This window comes from Stegodyphus dumicola, chromosome 3 (assembly GCF_044657685.1).
Source record: "Stegodyphus dumicola isolate Sdum_Otavi_A_Nest chromosome 3, ASM4465768v1".
NCBI classification, from domain to species: domain Eukaryota; kingdom Metazoa; phylum Arthropoda; class Arachnida; order Araneae; family Eresidae; genus Stegodyphus; species Stegodyphus dumicola.
In genome coordinates this window covers 184,321,817-184,348,680 of record NC_140770.1, presented here as the reverse complement: position 1 = coordinate 184,348,680, position 26,864 = coordinate 184,321,817, and the positions used below count along the sequence as shown (strand labels likewise).

General features: G+C 31.9%; 1 protein-coding gene across 2 annotated transcripts in view; it reads left to right on the top strand.

Moving 5' to 3' along the window:
• The window catches only part of eIF4G1 (eukaryotic translation initiation factor 4G1), a 163,443-nt gene that overhangs the window by 56,998 nt on the left and 79,581 nt on the right, over window positions 1-26,864 (top strand). For both annotated transcript variants that reach the window (XM_035362888.2, XM_035362889.2), the window contains 6 exons: window positions 1,165-1,199; window positions 4,618-4,848; window positions 8,171-8,362; window positions 16,268-16,382; window positions 16,474-16,664; window positions 22,277-22,952. In XM_035362888.2, coding sequence (XP_035218779.1) covers window positions 1,165-1,199; window positions 4,618-4,848; window positions 8,171-8,362; window positions 16,268-16,382; window positions 16,474-16,664; window positions 22,277-22,952 — 1,440 coding nt within the window. The remainder of the gene's footprint in view (window positions 1-1,164; window positions 1,200-4,617; window positions 4,849-8,170; window positions 8,363-16,267; window positions 16,383-16,473; window positions 16,665-22,276; window positions 22,953-26,864) is intronic.

The window sequence follows — 26,864 nt, the reverse complement described above, 5'->3', positions numbered from 1 at the left end:
TGTCAGCTTCTACTGGCAGTTACTAACATTTGATACTCAGAACAAGAACAAGATCTGATAACTCAGAACAAGATCTCACTCAGAACATACTCAGAACAAGAACATTGATTGACCAGGAAAGCTAGACATTACAAACCACTTCATAACTGTGTTTTTTATTTATATTAAAGTACATATAACTTTTTTGTATTGCAAATAATTGAATTTTGTGTTTTGTATTGAATTCAGTAATAAATTCTCTTTAAAATGATATATACAAGTTTGCAATTTGCAAAACGTAACATTTTCTATAAGCATACAAAGTTCAAAAACATAAAAATTTCCAAAAGTGTCCACAATTTTGGCCACCACCGTATATGAGAGAAAACATTGTCATGACAGCATATTATTACATATATACATATTTATTGTTTTGAACTAATACTTTTGCCTTTACTTAATATGTTGAAATAAATTTTACCAAGAATTTAACTACATTTTAGATTAGTTCATGATTGCTATTTAGTCACAGTTTTTGTTTCTTTATATTTCATATCAGTCTGAAATGTAATTTTTTAAATTACAAAGTATTTGAGACAGTGCTGATCCAGGAATTATTGTTTAGTTCTGTAAAATTAATTTTTATATTAATGCCAGGCCCACCAGCTGCCGAGCGGTAAAGTCGCTGAATACTGGTAGTTCGGTCCGAGGTTCGAATCCCGCGAATGGGCTGGCTGCATGGGTGTTTTTGTGGTTTTCCCCGTGTGTAACATGTATATGAGCCAGTTTGCCTTAGAAAGTCCTCCATGAAGGCATCCCTCCCCTTAGGCAGATAACCCTCGAGGCTTTGCCATAGTTAAATAACCTAACCTAGGCTATTTTAATGCCAGAACATTCTCCTATAAAATTTGGCTGATTTAGCAGATATTCATGATAGCTGAAATAGTAATTTTATAATGGGGGAGGGGAAAAAAGTGAAACTCAAAATATAAAAATTGCAAAATGAAATAGTAATTTTATAATGAGAATATAATGTGAAATTTTAAGATATAAAAAGTGCAGAATTGTTTATTAAAATTTTTTAAAAGTTCTCCAATGAATTTTGCCTTGAGCATATACAATTTTTTTACTTAGATAGATAGTTATTTTTTTTTTTTAATTTAACTATTATTTTATTTTTTTTAGGTCACCCAGATTTCGGACAAGCTGGATACCCTCAGGTATTATTGATTTTTTAATACTCATATCTTTTTCTGCAACTCATGGTTATCCAAAACAGGGAGCTCTGATGCTAAGGTAACTGATCAAAGTCTGAGTGTTGATTACTCTTATTGTTGCAGAGCTGGCAATCTGATTGATCTAGATTTTTAGTGAATATTATTTAGTTTATTCCTGTAGGTTAACTTTAAAGGAGTATAATAGCACTTTTAGCAATGTTCTGCAATTTAGCATAAAGCTAATGAATACTGTTTTACTATCATGTTACCTTTTTCATTACCATTAATAAGGGAAATAATAAATCATAAAATGCAAAAGAATCTAAAACATCAAAATTAATGAAAGATTCAGTCACATGCTCGAAAACAAATTTAGTCCACAACATGGTTGCAAAGAGAGAGAGGCATTTGTTTGCAAGTTATTGGGTGTGCAAATAAGTTTTGAGGGATTTACATAAGATGGCATTACTAGTCTTAAATCCCATCAGACAACTTTGTAAATATATTCATGTTAAAGTGCCAGCATTTTCGTCTAAAAATCCGTCTATTTCATTTTCCTGAAGTGTAAACAGACTTTGTGCTTAGCCCATGTCAACCTTTGTACTAACAAAATAAAAATTTACAGGAAGTGCTTCTTTTTTGTTTTAATTTCAAGAAAAGTGCAGCTGATGGATGTCAATTGTTGTGTGAAGTATATATATGGGGAACATGCTCCATCAATAAAAACATGTGAGTACTGGTTCTGTCGATTTTGATGATTATTAAATAACAAGTAAATGACGATTTTGACATTGGACCAAGTTTCATGCCAAACTCATTAGGAGCTTGCCAAAACCTTCGGAGTGACTTCAAAGTGTCTCAAGGCCATGGGTATAGTGCAGAAACAAGAAAATTTAGTTCCGTACGAACTCAAGCCAAGAGACGTAGAACACTGTTTTTTCACATGCAAACAACTGCTCCAGGCAAAATTAGAAGGGGTTTTTGCATCGAATCGTGACGGGGGACGAAAAATGGATCTACTATGACAACCCAAAGCACAGATAATCGTGGGGTAAGCCTGACCATGCATCAAAAACTTCAATGGCCAAACCGAATATTCATGGCAAGAAGCTAATGCTGTGCATCTTGTGGGATCAGCTCAGATTGATCTATTACGAGCTACTTCAGCCTTACGAAATCATCATTGGGAACATTACAAACAGTTGATGCAACTGAGCCAAGCATTGAAGCTCAGAACCCCCCCCCAAATATGCCAAAAGACAATGACAAAATGATCTCTCAACATGACAACACTCACCCACATGCTGTAAAAGTGGTCAACGAAACTTCAATGGGATGTCCTACTTCACCTGCCATATTCGCCAGACATTGCTTCTTTCAACTTCCACTTGTACTGGTAGATGACTCAAGACTTGGCTGAGCAGCACTTCACTTCATACGAAAAAACCAAAAATTGGGTCAGTTCTTGGATCACCTCGAAAGATGAGAAATGTTTTAAACACGAAATCCGTATGCTACCTGGAAGATGGGGAAAGTTGTTGCTAACGGTGGACAATACTTTGAATAAAATACATTCTTCCAATTCCTCTCAATAAAGCTTCAATTTTTTTTTAAAGCACTCTAAACTTATTTGTACACCTGATATGGACATTTTTTGTACCTGCCTTAGCTCCTAGTTCCAGATAACCTGCAAGTATTAAATTTCTTATTATGTAAGCATTTTAGTTTTATAAAATATGTATCAAAACTTCATTTTTTAATTGTTCAAGTGGCTAATCTTTGGAACTTGGTAACAGGTAGTTTGGCGACATTTTGGTAAGGCGATAAAGGTTACTAGCTAGGACTTTAGCAGTGTACATGGATAAAGTCAAAAGTGTGCATAATGCCATTTTTGTGCAATTCTTTGATGTTTTTTTAAGTGAAAATAGGTCGACGTGTACATGGATGATACCATGTATGTGCAATTCTTAAAAACGCGGCAAGCAGTGGATGATTCTGCACTTTCTCCCAATTTCGCACTTAATCTTCGTCATGATTAAGCACTTTTGTTCCATAAAAGTTCTAGCATAAGCGTAATTCGGCTAGCAGATTGTTAGAAAAAAATGTTAAGCAAGAAAAAAAAAAAAAAGCGCCTTTACTTCGTAAAAAGCAAAATGGCGTCCAAAACAAAACTAGCAGGTTGCTGTAGCAGGGTCGGTCGCCAAATTTTTGCCAAAAAATCGCCAAGTTACCATAATCTAAAGATTAACTGTTCAAGTTATTTTAAAAATGATATATTGATCTAAATTTAGAGTACCATATATTTCGGCACACTTTTAACACACACACACACAAAAATTTACAGGTGTGTGTTGTATGCCGGATATAAAAATAATAGATTTATATAAAAGAAATGGCATAGCTTATGAACTTACAAATTTTCATCATCCGATAACATGAAACGTTAATTGTATTTGTCTTTGATTATATCTTTAGGCACATCATCAAATTCTATTTCATCTTTGCTATCACTATTTCTCTCATCCATAAATAAATAATCATGTTCCATTCCATCTAGATTATTAAAAAAACTGCATTTTTTAAATATCTTTTGAATTACATCTGGTTTAGTTTCATTTCATGCATCATTATCCACTCGCACACTATTTCTAGACTGGCATGTCGTATTTGTCTCCTTTTGTAAATGTTTTTTCATCTTCAAACTTCATTGTATTTCACTATCATTTTAAATTTTCAAGAATGTTTTATTGATACACACATATAACAGCTGACCTAATGGCATTAATCAGCCTGGAAGAACAGTCATGTCTGTATTACACTCTTTCAACAATTTCTTCGTATTGTCCGTTAGATGGGATTTAAACATATTCAGAACTAAAAAGATTTTTTGGATTCTTTAAGGCAACAGATCACTTTTGCCAGACATTTCTTATCCACAATTTCACACCGTTTTAATCCACCCACTCTTTTTTTGTGAACGTTAATGAAAACACCATTTGAGAAATTACATTTTAGCACCAGCTTTAAAAATAATAATAATAATAATATCCATGGGTTTTAATTTTTGTACCATCTGCTAAGTTGGAAATCACTATGGTGAGGTGAGATTTTTCGTGAACTGTTGTTTTATGTAAACCATTTTTGTGCCTTTCACATAAGTCACAGATATATTGTTCTTCTTATTGCTTTCCAATTCAGTATACATTTGTTTGAAAATCCTAGGGAAAAAGTTTCAAATGAATGACAAAAAAGTAAGAGCTTTCCTTAAGTATCTCTTATGTTTTTCCGTTAAGAAATGGGTGCGAGTTATACAGCAAATATTTCTAAAAATTAAAAAATATAGTATAAAATTGTAGGTGTGCATTTTACGACAGAGTATATAATAATTATTTTCAGCCATTAATTTTTTTTTCCCTTGCAGCAATATGGTTTTCCTCAGGGACTACCAACAGTACCAAGCAATTCTGCTCATGACATGAGCAAACAAGTTCCAACAGGCCAGCCAGGAATGTATCCTAACTCTGGTGGTATTCCATCTGCATCTCAGCAACACCACCAGCCTGGCATGGGAGCACCTGCACCATCTCCACAACCTCCTCCTATGGTACAGCCGGGTCAGCAAATAAATAGAGGGCATAATATGTCAATGAATGTAAGTGTGCATTAAAAATCATCAAATGTATGAAAAAGAATTATCATATTTACCTGTTTTCTTGCCTACTTGTTCCCTTTTATGGAGGGCAGCTTAAAATATATTCCTCTACTTAGAACCAATATTATTAATATAGTTGACATGATTAATTTTTGTTTTCAATTTCTTGGCTTACAATGGATGTCAGCTAATGAGCAAATACATATGGTAATCCTTGATTCGTTTTGTCATATAGCTTTGACTTTTGCGAACACAGTTTAACTTAATTATATCTCAGTAACTCTAACTGTAATTATATCTGATCTCAGGCCATCATTGGGGCAAATAACAGAATACATACAATATCAGAATATATATATATATGCATTTTTTATGTAGTACATTGTAGAGTGTGATTAAATTAATAATATTGCATTATTATTATTAGTCCAAAGGGACTTTTTTCCTGAAGGACTATTGTTTTTGTTTTGTGATTCTGCATTGAAAACTTTAAAAGGCTGTATCACTTTTCAAATCATTGCTACCAAATATTATCGCCCTGTATTATATTTGAAGAAATTAAACAACGAAGAATCTGCATAAATGTATGTATATTTCTCACATTCTGATAAAACAATGATACCTAGAGTCATCCAATTTTGCATGGTGTAATCCTGCTGCGAATACGGGCATCTGAAAGCCCAAATTTGAAATTAGTTTTATTATAAATTTCATATTTTGTAAAACTTTAACGAATTTTTGATTAGCAAAATGATTTAAAAGCTAGCAATGGCAACACTCTACGGGGGGGGGGACTTTTTATCTTTAGCGCGTGGAACTGTGTATCGGAAATTCTAAAGATATGCTCATTTAAAAATTATTTTGCGACACTGTGTTTGAACTGAATTTTATGATTTAAGTGCAAAGAACATGATATTTATTAAATAAAGGTAACACACAAAACGTTAAAAAAAGTCCCTTTCAATATAATTTAAATTCTGAAACCTTTCGGATATTTTTTTATTTTTTGTATTAAATTTTAACTAAAGTGGTGTAAAATTTAACATGGAACATGTGCACCACTTTAGCTGTTATTTTTTTGTGATGCATATAGAGAATTTTCTATTGAAATTTTATGGTTACTGTTTTGTTATCGGGACCATATTCAGAAATATGTGAATGTATACATGTGTTTATGTAGGTATATGCATTTATGTGTATATGCATACATACACATATATTCCTGCTTGCATATACATGCATACATGAACACATACATATATTTCTGGATCCAGTCCTGATAACAGAACAGTACTATTTTATGTTTTGGTATATGAAATTGTATTAATTGCATGGCAAACAGTTCATAAATAATGTATTTTGGGAATATTGGACTTGTATGTCAGTAGTAATGAAAGATTCTTTTAACCCTTGATACTTTTCTTTTATAGTACAGTATGGTATTCTTTAAAACAGTATTTTAGTCTTATATTGTAATCATAGTTATAAAGAAGTCGGTGTATTGTATAATATGGTCTAGTTTTAAGTTATCAGATTTTTGATTTAATTAACATTTGCCTTATAAGTTTGGTCTGATTCTTTTAATTTTTTAGGGGGGCATGTGTTAAATGTTCACTATAAATATGAAGCATGTTTATATATAGCTGACATTCATTTATTATTTTTGTAATTTCTTTGATATCAAGTGCATATAATTAGTTCATGTATTAAATCTGAAAAATGAAATATTTATCAAATAATAAAATGCTATCCAGCCAATGGAGTTTTGTGTTTGCATGGAGTTCGCCAATGGAGTTTTAAATAATTAAGGATAGAGCATTGCAGTTTTGCATCCACATAGTGCTGAATTTCTGAGAAAAGAAATATTTATCAAATTATAAAATGTTATCCAGCCAATGGAGTTTTGTGTTCGCATGGGAAACCACATAGTGCTGAATTTCTGAAACATGAAATATGTATCAAATAATAAAATGTTACCCAGCCAATGGAGTTTTGGGTTTGCATTGGAAACCACATAGTGCTGAATTTTGCCAATTTGGTTAAATGTGGTCTCTGGCCAGTACCAAATTATTTCTAAAACAATCTTTGATGTAACTAAAGTTATCATTTTTGACCATTTCTGTCCGAAGTTTCATGTTTTTATTATATTTAGAATATATTTATTTTTTCTCCTGCCTTTTCTTGTGGCATGTTTATTTCAATATCTGAGTTGACATCTGTTTTTTCAAACATAATAATTGATTTTATTGTGGTAAAAAGAATATTGCTATAATTAAAGGTAGCCTTCTCATAAAGTTTTTCAAAGCGGTAATGCATTAGAGCATCCTACTTCAGTAGGGACTTTAAGGTTAGTTTCTCCCCTTTCTTACTTTTGTCATAACCATGGTAATATATACTACTAAAGATATCCCAAGTTCCTTTAATTGTTTTTTCTTACCCCCCATCTGTATGCTTTCAGTTATACATTAAATAGGGTTACTTACATTCAAGGATTGTGTATAATTAGAGCCTCAGCAGTGCATCCATAGCTGTTACACCTGTGCAAAAGCATATAAAGGACCATTTATTTAATTTCATTGCTGGAAATCAAACCTGGAATAAACTTATGAATGCTTGGAACTCACTCTTCTATTGAAATGAAAATCAAACTCTTATACAATTTTAATATATTCCTCTTGTATTTTGTTGTTAATAGGTAAAAGATATCTAATATTTCTATGCTTTTATTTTCAATAAAACATTTTTAGACAAGAAGAAAGAAGTCTGTTAAAATTACTTATACCAGTTTAAGTATTATATATATATTTTTTAAATAATTAAGGATAGAGCATTGCAGTTTTGCATCCTTTTTCCAAATATTATCTTAAATTCAGTGTTAATTTAATACAGAATTTATTCAGGAATGCTGATGATAATTTTGCTTTTGTTACTCTTATTTTATATATGTATCTTGAACCAAGTACAATTTAGAACTTATGCAGAATATAATTGAAAGAAACTTGTAATGTTAAAATATTAAAACCAGAGGCAGCATATTAGTAAAAAAATTATACTGTGCTTTCTAAGTATGAAAGGTTTAATTTTTACAGTTTTGACATTTAGTAATTGCACAGAATTAATAGAATTAGCATAAGCAGTGAGAAAAAAATAAACCAATAATTTGAATAAATCAGGCTATGTATTTGAAAGGGTAATATTTAGTGAAAATTTCATATAGTATGTTTTAAAAGTGAATATGTAATTAAAATCTTTGATTTTTTTAATTTCCTTTAAATTTTGGATAAATATTTTAATTTGATAAAATACTCTAATTATGTTTTAGAATTATTATGCTCGAACTAATGCTCCAAGATCGATGCCTAATATGGCTAGGAATCCTTTAACAAATGTTGTGAACCAGACTGCTCAACAGCCATCTTCACAATATAGTCAACCAGTACACATGGTTCCATCACATGCTTCGTTTAATCAGATGCCTACTGTACTTTTAAATCATCATCATTTGGCACACATGGTAAGTTCTGCCTCAATTAGCTCTTTTTAAATAATCTGGAAGTGCTACTGTCATATACAAAATATAAAGAATATTTTTAAATATTATGTATTTATGTATGGAGAAAGGAGTAAGTGTAATAGGACACTTACTCCTTTCTCCATACATAAATACATAATTTTTTTTAAAATTTTCCCATACATAAATGTTCTAACCCAAAGAACATGCCTAAATAAGATATCTTCTGCAAAATTATGAAATTTATGAATTTTCTAAATCTAAAAAAAAATCTCCAAAGCATTTACACCGAAGAGCCATAACATTATAACCACCTTGTTAATAACACATAGCACCACCTTTAGCACTCAAAACTTCCGGCATCCGGTGTGGCATTGCCTCCATAAGGTGCTCATAAGTAGTCTTGACGTATTTGGTACCAAGCGCTCACCAACTGATCCTGCAATTCCCGCACATTGCGAGGGTAACGTGGCAGCACGAATTTGGTTTTCCAGGTGGAACCAGAAATGCCCTATTGGATTAATGTCAGGTAAATTTTAGAGGTCAAGACAAGAAAGTCACTGGAATGTTCCTCAAACCATTCCCTGACAATTTGACTCTTACGACATGGTGCATTATCCTTTTGGTAAACACCATCCTACGCTGGAAATACTGTTGTCATGAATGGTTGAACCTGGTCTGCAACGATGTTCATGTAGTGCACAGATGTCAGGGATTGTTCTATGGGTCCTAATGTGCTCCATGAAAACATTGCCCACTCCATAATACCCCTGCCACCGGCTTGTCTCTGTCCAACTGTGAATCCGGGAGCCAGGGTATCGTTTGGGAATTGGCATATTAGCACACTCCCGTTAATGTGATGGATCAGAAAACGTGATTCATTGGATCATACAACTTTCTTCCATTCTTCTAATGTCCAATTCCGATGTTTCTTTGCAGACGCAGTTGGTAGTGACATGCCTTCAGTGCAGGGACATTCTTTGGCCTCTGGCTGTGTAGGCACATGTACACTGCACAGAATGTTGAGAAACACTGTCTGGGTCACCACTGTTGTAGCTGCTGGTGATTTTGGCTGTTTTAGAGTTCTTCGGTCACAGCTAATGATGCATAACAATCTCCGCTTTCCTCTGGAATCAATGGCATGTCGATGATACACTGCTGGCCGTCAACTTGTTATTTCACCATCCGTACACCTTTTTCGGTATGTGCTCATAACAGCTGCATGTGAACAGCCCACTAAATGTGCCATTTCTGATATTGATGTTCCCAATCGATGAGCTATAATGGTTTGACCTTTATAAAAGTCTGTTAAATCAGCTGCTTTTCCTGTTTTGTCACTAATCATGCTATGTTTGGAAAGATAATGCATAGCTGCTTTATATACTCCATCAGCCCCGCACACTGAGTGGTTTTGTTCCATGGCAAGCCCATTGTTATAGGTGGAGAGTGGTTATAATGTAATAGCTGTTCGATGTGTAAAAGTAAGAATTTAAAAAAATTCATTTGGTTTAAAATTTGAATAGTAGTTGGAAGAAACTGAATACTTTATTTTGATTAAGTATCCAATTTCATATTGTAAGGCAACTGAATTTTGATTTTTTAATGAACCCTTTGTAGAAAAATATTTAAGCATTTAAAGTAATAATAAGGGTTTGCATAATGCTTAAAAGTCCTTAGGTTTTTTTCGAAGCAATTTTTGGTCTGTAAAAGTCCTTAATGTTGGCAAATGGTCCTTAATTTTACTCATCTGACATTTCTGTCTGTCCCCCCCATGTGTGTGACTGCTATTTTGAGTGAGAATTAACTTTTTGGAGGAATATTTTGGCAATGCATTGGGAAATATCTGTTTGATGGGTTAGTGTTTGAATTCTTTCCCACTTCTTAACATAAATGAGGGATACTCTAGTTTTAGCTACACGGCCCTTCTAAGATTAAAACTTAAACATTTTTATTCAATCCCCTTGAATGAAGAATTCGTAAAATATTACATCGAAAACAACTTTCTCCTTTTTGAGATATGAGTTTTTTTTATTACATGGCACTAAATGTGGCGATTCAAAATTTTGGTGATTTCGAAATCGGTTATAAGCAAAATGTTTTTTTTTTTTTTTTTTTTTTTTTTTTTTTTTTTTTTTTTTTTCGGAGATTGCAAAATTTTGAGGATTTTTATAAACATAATAACACTGATAAATATCATAAAAATAATAATAAATTAAAATTAATATTTAAGAAATAACATTAAAAATAAAACATTTTTATTTTATCTTGCCATATTTTAAAGTGAAATTACTTTCCATTTTGGTAAACTTAGAAATGTTTTGATTCTGTAAAATAAACAAAATAATTAGTGCTATAAAGCAAAGGTGGCCAACGTTTTTGTATATAAAATCTATTTTTTATTTTAAAAGTGTGCCGCAATGAACTCGTTATCATACGTGTAGTCGGGTGTGAAATATATACAATGTTTTTATACACTGTGTTTCAGTATAAAGAGACCCAACTTTTAATAGCAGCATTCCGTACATGAGGTACCTAAAAAAATTCGATTTTCCTACATTTTTTCAAGGTAGATTTTTACTATTTTATCTACTGCCATGTATAAGTTGTACTATTTGTTCATTAATATGAAAAGGTTGTTACGAAAATGCACGGTATGGCTGATAATTTGATTTTAATATTTCACTTTCGCATTTTTGAGGGGCCAGGAGAAATTATTACGAAAGAATAATGTGGCTGTTTGCTAATCTATCAATAGCTCGCTGAGCATTCCTCGTACTGAAATATAGATATAAGTTTTATATACCTATGTAAAAAACAACAATAATTATTATTTAAAGATCCTAAAAACTCATGTCAAAGGAAAAAAAAAAAAAAAAAAAACTTGGATAATTATTAACAATGTTTATTAATTCAAAGTAGCTACAGATAAAGACATTTTTAGAATTTATTTTATTGCCTTAACATCAATGGGAAGACTGAGTTTGCGTGTCCCTAACCAAGGAATCATAATGAGGTGTATATCCTGACAAAGATTATAATAATGGATCTTTCAGTATGGGAATCAATCAGAACAGAATGTTGTTTAGTCTTCTTTAGTTTCAAGTATGAAAATGCCAATTCGCATAGGTATGTAGATCCGAAACAAGAATATATATATTCGCTATATTTGGTGATACTGGGATATTTTCAGTTGACATAGTTCCAACAATCTTCTTCAAATTTGTGGGCTTGTAAGATTAAGTCAATTTGTAAAATTATAATTTCATTTTCTAATGCCTTTTGATCCATATGAAATATGTCTGAAATTTTTTGTCTAATACGTTTCACACTTAAATCTTTTTTTAAAGGAAAATATATGAATTCTGCTATTTCTTTAATTTCTTCAAAATCCTGAAATCTTATCTCAAAATCTTCAGTTACTTTTTGGATATCCGGGACATATTTGTCGTAAAATTAATATTTTTATGTTTTTGTAGGTTATTCGCAATATTTGCAAAATGATTCAGATTATTTAAATGCAGATTTTCAATTAGCAAAATAATTTTTGTTTTACATGTGTGTCTATGCAGCTGAGGGTATCGATTACTGTTTTATTTTATCTTGCAATTCCAAATTTAAATGACTTAATATTGAAGCAAAATCAGTAAGAAATGCAAAGTAACAGACCAAATTTCATCATTTAAATTTTTGCAGTTTCCATCTTGTTTGTGAAGAAAAATCTATAATTTATCAAATTAAGAATTAAGAAAAATCTATAATAAATCACGAAATCGCTGCAAAAATTTACCTCTGCTTAGCCATCTCATATTGGTATCTAGTAATAATTTAACCTCTTTTGTGTTTAGTCTTTTGCTAGCTAACACTTGCTGGTGATAGCTTAAGAGTCAGGGAATTCATCTTCCTTTTGACATAGGGCTATCCATTTACGCTACCTATAATTGCAGCTGTGCCATTTGTTGTTATTGAGACTAATTTAAAAAGTGGTACTTTCAAATCATTAAGCAAATTTTCAAGGCTTTAAATATGTCTACAAATGTAGTCCTTTCCTTCAAAGAAATCATATCCATCAATTATTCTTTAGACGTAAAATCCTTAAAAACCATACAAATGAAAAAAGTTAATTGTGCCATATCTCTTATATCAGTCGATTCATCACACTGAAGGGAAAAACAAGAATATCTATTAATATCATAATATAACTGCTCTTTTACATTCCCACCCATCCTTTCAATTTGTCACATCACTGTGTTTCGAGACTCAAGACAGATCTTGAGTTGCAGCTACAATTTCACTCTTGTTCTTAAAATCTCTAAAAAGTGAATCTGACATATTTAAAACATTTCCTTTACAAATGGCTTACTTTTTTTTTTTCTTTCTTTCTTTTCTTTTTTTTTTTTTTTTTTTTTTTTTTTGTGCTAAGTGATAGCTTACTTTGAATGATGCAGTAGTTACTGCTTGTGACTTCAAACTTGGCTTTTTAAAAACTCTTTGTTGATTTATTAATTGAGTTTAAAGATCCTTAACTTTATGTTTTCTCTGCTTAGAATTTGGTGTTAATATGTTTGATACTCATTATGTAAAGTTATTAAAAACTCGTTATTAAAAAAAAATGTCTCTCCAGATTACCCTTTTTAGCAATGGCTACTGAGGTAAGGCATATTAAACAACAACATTTATCATTCAACATTTAAAAAAAATGAGCTCCCATTCTTCATTGAAGTGATAAGTTTTCAATTTCTTTGGTTTACTAATCATGTTCATGGGTATACTAGAATGCAAAGAAATATGACATTTTAAAGAATAAATATTGAATTAAACATTTTTTCTATAAAATTAAAAACTCATGAACTGCTGCTGTTATCTCCATTACATTGAGAGAAATTATAACAATACTGCATACTACGATCGGACACAGCAAGACAAGTGTATTAAAATTTAATAAAGATATATTTAAATTTATAAGAAGTCTATTAAATTTACAATATATTTATTATGGTTTAAATACTGAAATCTCCATTTAAATAGAATTATTGTTATTCCTAATATATGTGTAATACTGTCCCTTATTTTTCTCTCAGTGTAATAACCGCAGTTTAGAGATCTGTTGCCAAGAATGCTCACGTATCAAGTAAATAGATATGTAAGAAAAGCAATTTGATTTAAAACAAAGAAAAGGTACTTACATTTTAAACAGAAAATAAAATTGAAACCCAAAGTCGTCACTGAGGATGAATAATGCTTATTAATAATAATACTGTTAATACAAAAGAAAAGAATCTACCATATGACACTACCAAATATTCAAGCTAACAGTGCATTCTTCAATGAGTCGAACCCTAACAGTTGCATTCGCACATTGCGTCCGGTGACAAGTGTAAAACCTAAGTCAAAATATATTGTGCTGGGATGGGTGAAGATCAGTGTCAGGCTGTGAGAATTCTAGGACTTTATGACCTCAGCATATTCGCAGATTGCATTAAACTATTGCTAAAAAGTTTTGTCTTTAAAGTCCATTGTATACAGCATTCCATTCCAGTTATTGCAAGAGATCAAACAAAATTAGCCTTATGATCGACCAGTCGATCACGATCGACTTGTTGGCCACCCCTGCTATAAAGTACAGTTTCCGAAACACTTCTTAGAAAAAACAAAAATGCCTCAGTAAACATTTAAAAACTAATTTCATTCGTCTCTATCTTCTATAAGGTTAATATATATATATATATATATATTTCATGTTAAGAGTTATCCCACATAATTAGTTCAGATAATTTTACTTTCAGATTTTAGACCTTGCACCTTGGAAGGTGTAAAGGCAATATTTATAGATTATTATTTTAAATGCAAGATTTATATACCCACAGTTTCCAGATAAATATGACAAAACGAAGTTCCTTAATGGTTATTAACATGTAATAGATGTGCTTTATAGGAAATTTGTGATTTGTCTTGGTATGGATGCCACTAGTTCTTTTTAGATGGAGACAGGTTGTACCAAATGTCTAAGCAGCTGTAACACAAAGTCTCTAATATGGTAGTGGAGCTCTGATCTGCTGTTCCATGACATCCCAAATGTGCTTTATTGGCTTAAGATCCAACGAAATATGTGTCCAGAACATTAATTGGAATTCATCCTTATGCTCCTCGAACCACTCCAACACAATTCAAGCCTTGTGACATGGAGCTTTGTCCTGCTGAAAGATCCTTTTCCAGTTGGAAAGACCGATGCCATGTAAACATGCAACTGATCCGCAGTTATGTTCAGATAGTCCGCAGCTTTCATAGTTTGTTCTAAAACTAAGGGTCCCAGAGCCACTCATAATAATGCCCCCCAAAGCATAATACCACCACCAGCATGTGTATGATTGTTGTACCAAGGTGAGCGATTGTTAGCCTGGAAGACAGCTTACCTTGACACGACCATCAATATGATGAATGAGGAATGGGGATTTATCCGATCAGGCAACTGTCTTCTACTTATCGACGGTCCAGTCTTGATGTTCCTGAGCCCACTGTAGGCATAGTTGACACTGATGCCTAGTCAACCGAAGCACACATGTGGGATGTCTGGTGCAGTCACATACCCAACAGTGTCCACTGAACTCTGTGTTCTGAAACACTTGCACTTGGATCTGCATTGTATTGGGCTGCCAGTTGAGCCACTGTCTGATCCTGATTTTTGCTGTACCAGACAGGACAGTCTCTGACAACCTTTTTCTTTGATGACACTTGGACGTTCAGTACCTTGGCATCTACTGCTGGTTTCACCGTCATTTATCCTATTTGCATGAATGCTAAAAAAGGCAGATCATGAACAACCTACCAGTAATGCAGATTCGGAGATACTCGTTCTGTCATTGGGAGATTACAATCTGACCTTTATCAAATTCGCTTAGATCAGCAGCTTTTCTCATCACTCACAAAAGCAAGTGCAGAAACTAAATAATATTCTTACTTAATCATATGCCCTCCATGTAATCCAGATGAGTATAATGTTACAATAGGCGCTGTTTGATGTCTTCCATCTTTCTTCATTTGGGTCAATCTATATTACAGAATCAGGCAGTTCCTGTGACTTTCTTGTGAACATTTTGTTTTAACTTTTTTATGTTCACTGTCACTGCTTTTATTGTAGGCTGATATCATATGATCATCTAATTATTCCTTTATCACTTAATGATCATCACGCCCGAGTTATTATTTTCAAGAATATTACAATTTCTCTTTCTTCGATATCTGATATTCAATTTATTCTTCAATATCTGAAAATTCTTTGCCATCTATTGCTTTTGCAATTTGTATAAGTTCTTTGGCTACATTTTCAATCGATGGAAATCCTTTAAATATGTGCAGCGTTGATGCATCTCATATTGATGAATTCATTTGCAATGAACGCAAGTTAAATCATTTCTGTGCAGTTCCTTAATTTGAATTGATCCCGAAATGCCTTTGGTGTGTCATGCTTTCCTTCGTCTAGTGTTTTATTTGCAGAGATGTAAACATGCCGGACATAATAGGCTTTGAATGTTTTTATTATTTCTTGGTCCATTGGTTGGATTAAGGAAGTGGTGTTTGGTAGAAGAAATAAAACCTTATGGATGCAGTGTTATGAGGGCTTCAGACTGAGTCCTGGAGCATTACTGAGAATAGGAGAAATTGGGAGCTCATGCTTTGCTGCTTAAGTAATTTTTGTCTCCTTCAATGAATGAGTTTTCAAACCATTCAATAAACAGGACTGTCAAAGATGGTTTACGTATTAGGCAATTGTTTATCAGATTTCTTTTTCTTGACAAGGGATGTATTATTATAGAAATTAATTAATTTAAAGCTGATTTAATATTTATATATTGCTTAGTATTTGTAATTTTGTAAAATCGGTTTCTTATTTTTTTTAAAATTTTATTTTAGTACCAACAACGACCTTACAGTCCACCACAATATTCTATAATTAGTCCTGGGCCAGCAGCTGTTTATGTAAATAGTTGGAATAATTATAGCAATCCAACTCCTCCAAATACGAATGGTATGTATGTATTAGGTTATGAGGTAAACTTCTTTTTGTGCTGTTAAATTTATATAGTAAATATAAAAAATTTCTATCAATTTTCTTTCAGGTTACTACCCATCAACTCCTATATCATCTTTTAATACTATACCTCCACCTCCAGTGTCAAATCATATGCCTCCTCCAACTACCAAACTAAGGAAAAATGCTATACCTATTATTAATCCAGACACTGGAGAAGATGTTTTAAATCGTTTAAATGACGAAGACAGTTCACGTCCTCAGTTAGAAAAAGAAGCAGTAAGTTTACTATGTGTTGTTTGATTTTGGACTCTTTTGTTTTATGCAAGTTTTAAAATTTTTCATACGACGTGCTTCATAGAATGAATCTATAAAATAACTTTTTTTGTGTGTGTGTGTTTCACTGAAAATTTTTATTGTAATTCTGAAATTGTGGATATTTTTTAAATTTAAATGTTTTTTAATGCTGTATTTTTCCAGTAAATGAAATATGTCGTATCATGCAAATATTTATACATTGTTTGAAAGCAAATTTACTGATGAATTGGTAGGATTATGGAATTCAGGTGTGTTTAATATGAAAAATATTCAAAAAGAAAAAGGACTTTGAGCGAGCTTATATGTTGAAGAGAAATAAAGTTTTATCCAGTCACAGTCCTCCTTAACTGAATTCACTGAGAACCAATGAAATATGAGCATTAGAGTGCAAGTGCAGATTTGTTCAATTAGAGAAGAGAACATGACCAGTGCTAGAAATACTTGCTGGGCACAGAGGATGTTTAAATCAAGAATATTCAGTACTGAAACATAAGCCCCTTACTATATACCATACACACTTGGAGTTTTCACAGCAGTCTAAAATTCAAATATCTCTTCTCTGGTGAGGCAGCTTTTCCGACACAAATGAAAACACTTGAAAATAATATTTATAGTCAGCTTGTACTGGGAACAAGAAGTTACCCATCTGATCATCTTACTTCATAATAAATCAATTTGTCATTGTGTCTGAATATTTGGTGCTTTTAGGTTATTATTAAACACCAGTTTGTAAAGAGTAAATTATTTTAATGAATCAAAATATATACATAGTGTTAGAATGTCATAGGAGCAGCGAATTTGTGACCTAGGCATGATGTCAGCATCGATGTTGAAGAAATGTGCCAGGAAAAGTAAACTTTCACACCTCTCTTTTCAGAAAATAAAGAATAATTGTTTAATATATTGCAAAAAAAATATGAACACAGACTGTCTGAATCTCTTAAATTATACATAGATCATATAATTATAAATAAATAAATAAATAAATATATAAACATAAAGCATCTAAAATTGGAATCAAAACAAGGTAATTCCCTAATAATATTGTCATGTAGATGAAGAGATCGTACAACAGACAAGTACGCAAGACTTTTTATTAACTCAAACTGAATGAAGAACTACTTATATACAGCTGGTGAATATGCTGGAACATTCCAGACTCAAAATGTTCTGGAAGAATAACAAGGAAATTTACATAAATAAGATTACATTAACAAGAAAGAAATTTACATAAAAACCAATTATCAGGCATCTTGTCATTGATGGGTTTCAAACTCGGGACCTTTTATAGTTCATAATTTCAAATTGTATATATAATATTAGTTTATTTTTTCAGATTTTTAATTAATTTTCAAACGGATTGGAGAGGGCTGACCATTTCTAAAGCACTGAAAGTGCTACACGAATTGCTTTCAGATAGTGAATTTGATACAGATCCCAGCACATGTGCAAAACATGCAATATTGGGTTGTGCTTTTTTAAAGGTGGTGTCACTTCCTTCAAAAAGTACCACGATGAAAAAATAGACTAAAGTGTAAATATGAAATGTAATTCATATAAATATCATATAACCAAGTTACTTTTTCCCCCATTCATAAGCATGTAATCATCACATAACCAAAAATGAGCTTTTTAGGGGGTGTAGAGTAGCAGATCTCCCCGTGGCACACCTGGGTAATACTAAATATGCTATGGTATTCAGAATCTAGTGTTTTTTATCATAGGCAAAATCTCTTACTCTTTTATGCGCTTCCCAGCAATGCTCGTTTCAGCAGTCTTTTCGAAGCTCTATTTAATTAGTGTGCCCACTTCAGACACACCCACAGAATTAAAACTATGTATCTTTACAAAATTTTACTTGTGTACTCCTCTAGGCCTAATTAAACTGCCTACCTTTTTTTTTTTTTTTTTTTTTAATCAAAATTCCAACTTTAAAAGGTAGCATGCCAGAAAGAGTTAAGGGGAAATACAGAACGTAAGTGTAAAACCATATTCACTTAGAAAGTGTGATCAAATGCCACTTGTGAGAGACAGATGAGACACAGCAAGAACACAATACAGAAAACTGCTTAAAATGCTTTATTAGGCTTAACATCTGATCCTGGCGTAATAATTAATAATAACTTATTATTAAGAAGTTCAAATAAGTTTAACTTCTTTGTTATAGCAGCCCCTCAGATTGAATCGCTAAACAACCGAGATATCTCGCCAAAATCTGGCCATGTGTTTTCATAACTTGCGATGTAATTGCATATTTGCACAGTATTCCACTTTTTGTTCTCGCCATGTGTTCTTACGTAGCGTATTCGGAAACTAAGTACCGTTTCATTCTAGCGCCGTCGCCGCGCCGTGGTAGGCGTCCCGCGCATGCGCACTAGTCTTTCTTGTTCACTGACTTTCAATTGTCGCCATTTTGGTTGCTCTATGTTGTGTTTTCAGTTTGCTGTGCACATTCAAAATGTTTAAGACAATTAGTTCTCCCGCTGACTGTGAGATTCGTGCCGTGATTAAATTTTTGAACGCGAGGAATGTTAAACCGGCCGAAATTTATCGTCAAGTGACACAGGTTTACGGTGAATACGCGATAAGTGATGAAATGGTGAGAAAGTGGGTAAGAATGTTTAATGCAGGTCGAACAAATGTCCACGCCGAGGCTCGGAGTTGTCGGCCTTCTGTTGTCACCGATGATTTGGTAAGGAAAGTTGATGAAGCAATTCATGAGAACAGACGCTTCACAATGACAACTCTTTCAGAGGCATTTCCACAAATTTCACGTACTGTTTTGTTCGAAATTGTGTCTGACCACTTGAATTATCGTAAACTGTCCCAATGGGTTCCAAAAATGCTCACTGATGTTCACAAAACAAAGCGACTTGGTAGTGCCCTGACATTTCTCACGCGGTACAGTGATGAGGGAGAAAACTTTTTAAACTAAATTGTGACAGGTGATGAAACTGGGGTGTGTCATTTCACACCAGAATCGAAACAACAATCGATGGAGTGGAGACACACTCATTCACCGAAAAGTGTGGAGTCGTGGTTATCGAAACTGGCGGGAAGTTTCTTTGACGATGGTATACAAAAACTGGTCACCCGCTGTGACAAGTGTTTGATCATTGGCGGAAACTATGTTGAAAAATAGTTTAAGACATGTATTTTCATGTAAAAATAAAATTGGATTCGAAAAAATTGTTTTACTATCTTTTTTTTCAAAACGGTACTTAGTTTCCGAATACGCCTCGTATATTATTTATTTTTGATGAGATTTTTTGCATTCGCATTGCTTATTTAAAAGTATATTCATCACTCTTTTTTTGTGTGAATATAACATTAACAATCTTTAATTTACTAAGTAATGAGTGTTAAATGCCGTATAATTTTTTCAAGAAAAACGTGTTTTACCTAACCAACAAGTATCGAAAAGAGTCACAATACAGAACTTTGTTAACGACAAAATCATTTGGAGGTGTAATGTTAAAAATTGCAAAAAGAAGGGGAGGGCCCTCTGTATTGAAATTGGTTCAGTGGTTGAAGAATATTGTTCGTCAGTGTTATTATATTTATGTATTCTTGGGCAGAGGAATTGATGTCCATGAAATGGTGTAACAAACAGCTTAATATGTGTGAAAGTGCTGCAGTTGACTGATACAATTAAACGCGATAATATAATAATAAAGGTAAATATTCTTAGGAATTGTGAATATTATTGTTATTATTAGCCCAAAGGACATTAACCCAGAAGGGCTATTAATATTTTTTTTGGCATTTAGAGTTGAGAAATTTAAATGTCCGTTTCACTTTTCAAATTGTAGTCACCTTGTGTTATATTTAAAGAAATTAAACAATGAAGAATCTGCATAAACGTATGTATGTGTTCTTGCATTGCGATAAAACAACGGTACCTAGAGCTGTCAGATTTTGAATAATGGGAATACCGAATATGGGCATCTGGAAGCCCTAATTTGGAATTTGTTTTATTATCGATTTCGTATTTGGTAATACTTAACAAAATTTTGATTAACAAACTCGACGATTTCAAAGTGAGCAATGGCAACACAACAACAGGAAAAAACATTTTTATCTCCAGTGTGCGAGATTGTGTTTTGGAAATTCTAAAGATATGCTCATTTTAAAATTATTTTGCGATAATGTTGTTGAATTGAATTTTGTGGTTTTAGTGCGAATAACATGATATTTAATAAATAAAGGTAAAAACTTTAAAAAATGCCCCTTTGGGCACAATGTAAAATCTGAAAGCTTTCAGATTTTTTATTTTGTATTTGTTACATATTGTGTTGTTTATTTTTACATTCGCGCTTCACAAGCTTGGCAAAATTATAGCTGAGATCTTGATGCAAGTCTAAAATTGCCAAATATGATTGGGGTGCCACCATAACAAAGGAAGTACCCTATTTCAGATTTGTATCAATTTTAGAGTATTTCCAATACTTTCATGTTATTCACCCAGTGCTGCCATAAAGGCACCAATCATTGATGAGTACTACTTTGCCAACCTAGCACGTAAAAAAAAAACAGTAACCATTGTAAAAAAATGGTGGTGCATTAAAAAATTACATAATACAGCAATGAATTAATAAAGTTAAGAGCACAAAGCAACATCCATAACGAAACAATAAAAATTACAGAAAGGAAACATGCAAAATTTTATAAAACAGTAAAAAATTAACTAATTGAAAGTGCAACAAACATCCATATAAAACATTTCTATTATCTTGGTTTGTATGCTGGTTTTTGTCTCAATTTAAAAGAAGGGAGGGAGAATTTCAGCATTCTCGGCATTGCAGAACAAACTGACACTGCTTTCTATGTAGATGTAGATCTGCTTTAACTTACAGAATGCAGAATTCTTTGCATTGGAGAGCAAACTAGCACTGCTCTGTATGTACACATCAACTGACTTAACCTAAAAAAGCAATAGAAAGTTGCAGAATTTGCCTTTTTGCAGTAGTTTGGCACTGCTCTTCATGTACACATCAACGTGTTTTAACTTTAAAAATAAAAATAAAAATAAAATAAAATAAAAATTGGACAATTGGTTGGGAAATAACAATTCCTTGACATTATCTTTTTCCATATTTGACTTGCGTACTTCTCGCATATAACTGCATCTATCAGTAGTTACATTGGGAGACACGTTGAGGCAATACGAACTGTAAGAATGGCAAAACTTACAAGATGTTATAGTCTTGAGATCAGCAATAAATAAAGTAAGCAGCTGTTGTAAATGATATTGGGCTATCCTGAAACCGATTTCCTATTCACATTCAGACCCTTTGCTGACAATCTTTAGCAGTACATTTTCATACAATTTGATGTTTTCCTTCATGGGAATTCACATAAGAATGCCCATTATGTGCCAGCACAATGTGTGTGCAACAATTAGTGGTTTGCCAGATAAAATGCATGGTAATTATATTCTAGGTTGCCTACTTGGGTGGAATAGCGCTTTGTCCGATGATTGTTCTCATATCTGGGCAGATAAAATAACTGTCACATTACCATATTTTCTTTTTTAAATAAGTAATATAACTATTTTTTTCTTTCCTTTCCAGGAAAATGTTGGTACAAATATTTCTATTCAGTTTGCTGCACAGGTTGCTGCTGCATTAGCAAATGATCAAAAAAATGAATCATTATCAAAATCAGCACCAGTGGAAGATAGAAGAATCCTAGACCCGCAACCTCCTGTTCTATGTCCAAGTGAAATACAGGTATTAAGTAATATTGAACAAGGTGAAAATACTGAACTACATGAAGTGTGTGAGCCCTACATTGATAATAGAAATATTACCTGTACTGATGAACCGAATATAGCTTTTTTCAAGAAAGATGATAGTATTATTGAAAACACATTTGAAAATGAAAAAATAATTCCTGAAACTGTGGAGTCAGTACAGATAACTGAAAACAAAGACTCTGATACATATAGTACATTACCTGATGCAACAGTTCATGAGAATATTTATGAAACAAAGACTGATAATGTTCCACTTCATGATGTTAGTGAATCTGAAAAGAACATAGGATATTATGGAGTACAAGAAACAAATAAAGCCAATGTTCAATTAACCACAGAAACAGTACCAAATAAAACACACAGCATGGTAGAAACAACTCCAGCTAATTTAGTGACTGAAGAAAACAAAACAGTGCAGTCAAATGGTGATGCATCTGAAGTCTTAGTATCCTCAGGCAGCTCCAAATCAACAGAAAAGTCATCAGTTGAAAGTAAGATATTATGGATATTAAAACTTTATAATTATTAAAAGTGCTTTTGATTCATGAAAATAATTATTTAAGCAAGAGATCTCCACTTTAATATTATGATATAATATATAAAATTTATAAATTTTTTAACATTTTAGCATTTTTATTTCCACTGAAATAGCAAATTTCTTAGACGATATTTTTATTATTCTAATGTAATATTTAATATCAGCATTTAGATTTTCCGTATGCTTGATTTAATTTGTTATAGTAACTTCTTTGTTAATTTTCTAGATAGATGCACATTGTAAAATATATATATATATAATGAATTGTACAAAAGTTACTGAAGTGGTAAAAACTGATATCTTAATATCCAAAGTATAAAATCTTCTTTAATAATATAGGTAAATATTACTAAGAATTGTTTTTCATGAAGTAGGTAATTTTTAAATGTAGTTGATTTTTTGAATAGTTACAATAACACAGTGATTAAATTTATATGTTATATTCAGGCAAATTTGTGACAACATACTATTTCAGTTATTTTATAAAGTAGTTTAATTAACTTTTTTTATATTTTTCAATATCAAGTTTATCATACAGTCGCTTTCTTGAATGCTCCTGGTAACTTTTAGGCGAGCTTTCTACAATTTTTACTTTTTATTAAAATTATATAGCCATTCTTGTATAATTCAAATTATTTAACATTTAACTTTGTGTAATGTTCCAGTTATACCTGGGGCATAGGCTAATGTACTGCACTCAAAAAATGTAAATAAGGAAGAATTGTGGTGATGTTTAAAAAATTATCACTAACTTACAAAATCTCTACTTGTTATATGCACACTAAGAAAATCTGAAAATTTAGATAAACAGATGTAAAAATTAATATGAAATGAATAACGCAGGTAATTATTTTGAATTGAAAATACCTAATAATAAGGTATATGATCATGTGAGTGCAGGCTATAGAATTGATTCAAGAATTTTGAAGGCATTAAACTGTCTCTTTTTTGCAAGAAGATGTGCAGTTTTGAAAGAATTATTAAGTTTTTCTTTGAATTTTTATGTTGTAAAGTTCTGAACTGATGAACATTTTCTGCATATTTTAAAAGTCAAGAGAATACGCTATTAAAAAAAACTCTAAATTTCCTCAAGAAGAAAATTATCATCATGTCCGGTATGTAGTTCAAAAGAACTTGTTACAAGTCAAAATGCCTTTAAAAGTTTGCAAGATTACACTTTGATAAGGCAAATTATTCTTTAAAGCCTTATTTTCAATTTGTTCTTCCTTAATTTCCCCTTTTTATAAAAAAACACATTATAATGGAATGTCGTTGTTTACATAATTCACATCTTATTCTATAAGTACAATTAATGCTAAGGTGTCATAGATGTGAACAGCGATAACATATTCTTTTTATTTTGAACTTCTCTTTTTTGTTTTTCTCAGTGGTTCACAAAGATGCTTGTTTACATGGTGTAAACTCGTGATCAGAAGCATTGCAAAAAATGCATAGTTCTGCCCCCCTGCAAACTTGTATTCATTAATTTCACAGCTGTGTGTTTGGCAATATGTCTGGTTTCATTCGGTTTGTTAAGCTTTTGTGGTGATCTTTGGTTGTACCATCGAGGATTAGTTGTTGAGAAAGAAATTCCACTAGATGATTCAACTAATAATTTGATTTTCAGACTGTTTTATTATATTTCAAAACAATCTGTGGGCATGTTTTAAGTAATATTGGTGTTAATAAGGCTCCCTATGTTTCTGAGATCATATTTAATGATTCAAGACATTGAATATGTTTCTGTGAATAATTGAGTAACTTGCGGAAATTTTGAATGTCATTAAAATCATTTAAAGGTCTTATTTTCAGTAACTTATCTATATGAGCATTTATCATTCCATCTTTATTTCCAAATCTTTCTGTGAGAAGTTTTACTGAAGTTTCAATAATTTTCTTCGTTTAGATTGAAACCATCAATGATGTTATAAGCAGTATACCCCGAAAAGGATTTCAGACATTAAATATTGTTCTTTTTAGGGAGCAGGAAATCTATTTTATTGTATGTAATTAGCTATATTAAATTATTTACAGCTTTGTAGATACACAAGTTAAAATATTAGCCATTTTTATTTGATTGCAATTATTTATCGAGCTTTTAGATTTTTAAGAGAACACTGGCATTTCATTGAGAATTTTATCAAAAGTTTTAGTGTTACTTTTAATGTATTAAAAGATTTTGTATTTGTGTATAATTTTCAATATCATGTCAATCTACTTAGAATATTTATTACAAATTAACCGGTCATTTCTATTATCTAAAATTTATTTGGGAATGTGTAGTTGAAATGGATTATCTGTAAAATTTGTAAACTTAAAAAATATATGCTCTTATCATATTACTGTTCTAAAATTTTCATCTAATATTGAACACATTTACAAACTGAGAGTTCTGTTTGATTTTCTGGAGAAAACATACTATCTTATGATAAATAAGTCAACTTAGTGTTTTTAGTCCTTTTCACTATAATGTTCAGTTTATTCTAATTTAAAAGGTACTTTAAGCTTTGTGAGTAAAAAATTATTTTTTATCACTTTTTAAGGTGCTTTTCATATTTTTCAATTCTAATGGTATTTCTTCTAAAAAAATAGGAATTATTATTAATTATTTATAAAAATTATTATTAATTATTTAGCAAGTAAATATAGGCAACACACTGACATTAAAAGAACTGCATTAAAAAAGCGACTGCATGTCAAAGAAGAACTTGCAAAGTTGTCAGGACTTGTGTTTCTCTTGATTTGTTTTGGAAACATAGAATGCCCTGATTAAGAACAGGGAGCTTACTCAAGCTACGTTCAAGATTTGTGTATAACAGACGACACAAGCAGGAAGGGTATACGAAACCCTTTATTTTCAACACTTTACAGGCACTTCCGAACTTCAGAATACAGAGACCAACCACTTGTGGTCTGAACGTAAGAATATAAAACTACTAACTAAAACTCTTAACTAAAAGCTAACTTTGAATTAGTATACAAATGTCTAGCACTAAGACTGGCCTTTATTTAAAAAAGGTACCTTTGTAGTACGCCGAGCTGCTGAAACTACAATATGTTTGCAAATATCAAGAGGGCTAAACCTCTGGCCTTAAAGGCAACTAGCAACCGAGTGAAAACTCGTAAAACTGCAGTGACAAGCAGCCTGCTTCTTAAAACTTCTTCTCTCTCCCTAACTCTTGGCAAAAAGCCACAACTTAAATACTTGGGCATTAGCAAGACAATTTGCATAAACAAGTTAAAGCATTTAATTCTGGCCAGAAGTAGAAAATAAGAAGTGATAGTACAGTTTTAAAATAAACGTTAGTAAAACTTAGGATCCTTACAAGGTTACCTTCACATTGTAGTATTAAGGTATGAGACTTCCTTATATCCTCAATATATTGTCTCTTTTAATTAGTCACAAATATACATGGTTGGTTGTTTGAGAAAAATGTCTGAACTTTCTTATCTACATCTCACTGGAAAAGAACTCATTGGCAGTACTGAACAGCATTCATTGACGACTGATTTTTCATTAAACATTGGTAATAAAATTCTTACCTTTCACAGGAAATCCTTTTTTATGCTGTTATTCTTCCCATGTACACAGCAATCTGTTTTCATTTAAAAAAGAATAAGATAATTCCACAAACTTGGGATATGGTCAACTTTGGCATTGCGTATTAACCAAAACAGACATCCACTACACACATTGGATTGTGACATGAATATAATGCTTATTGGCAGTATCATGTGCTGTTACATTACTATTTTGGTTGCATATTGCTTTAGAGTAGTTTTTCACAACTTTTTGGTGGGGGAGCAAATAATCAAAGCATTACATAGCATTTTAAACATTTTTAATCAATTTTTTTTAAACATG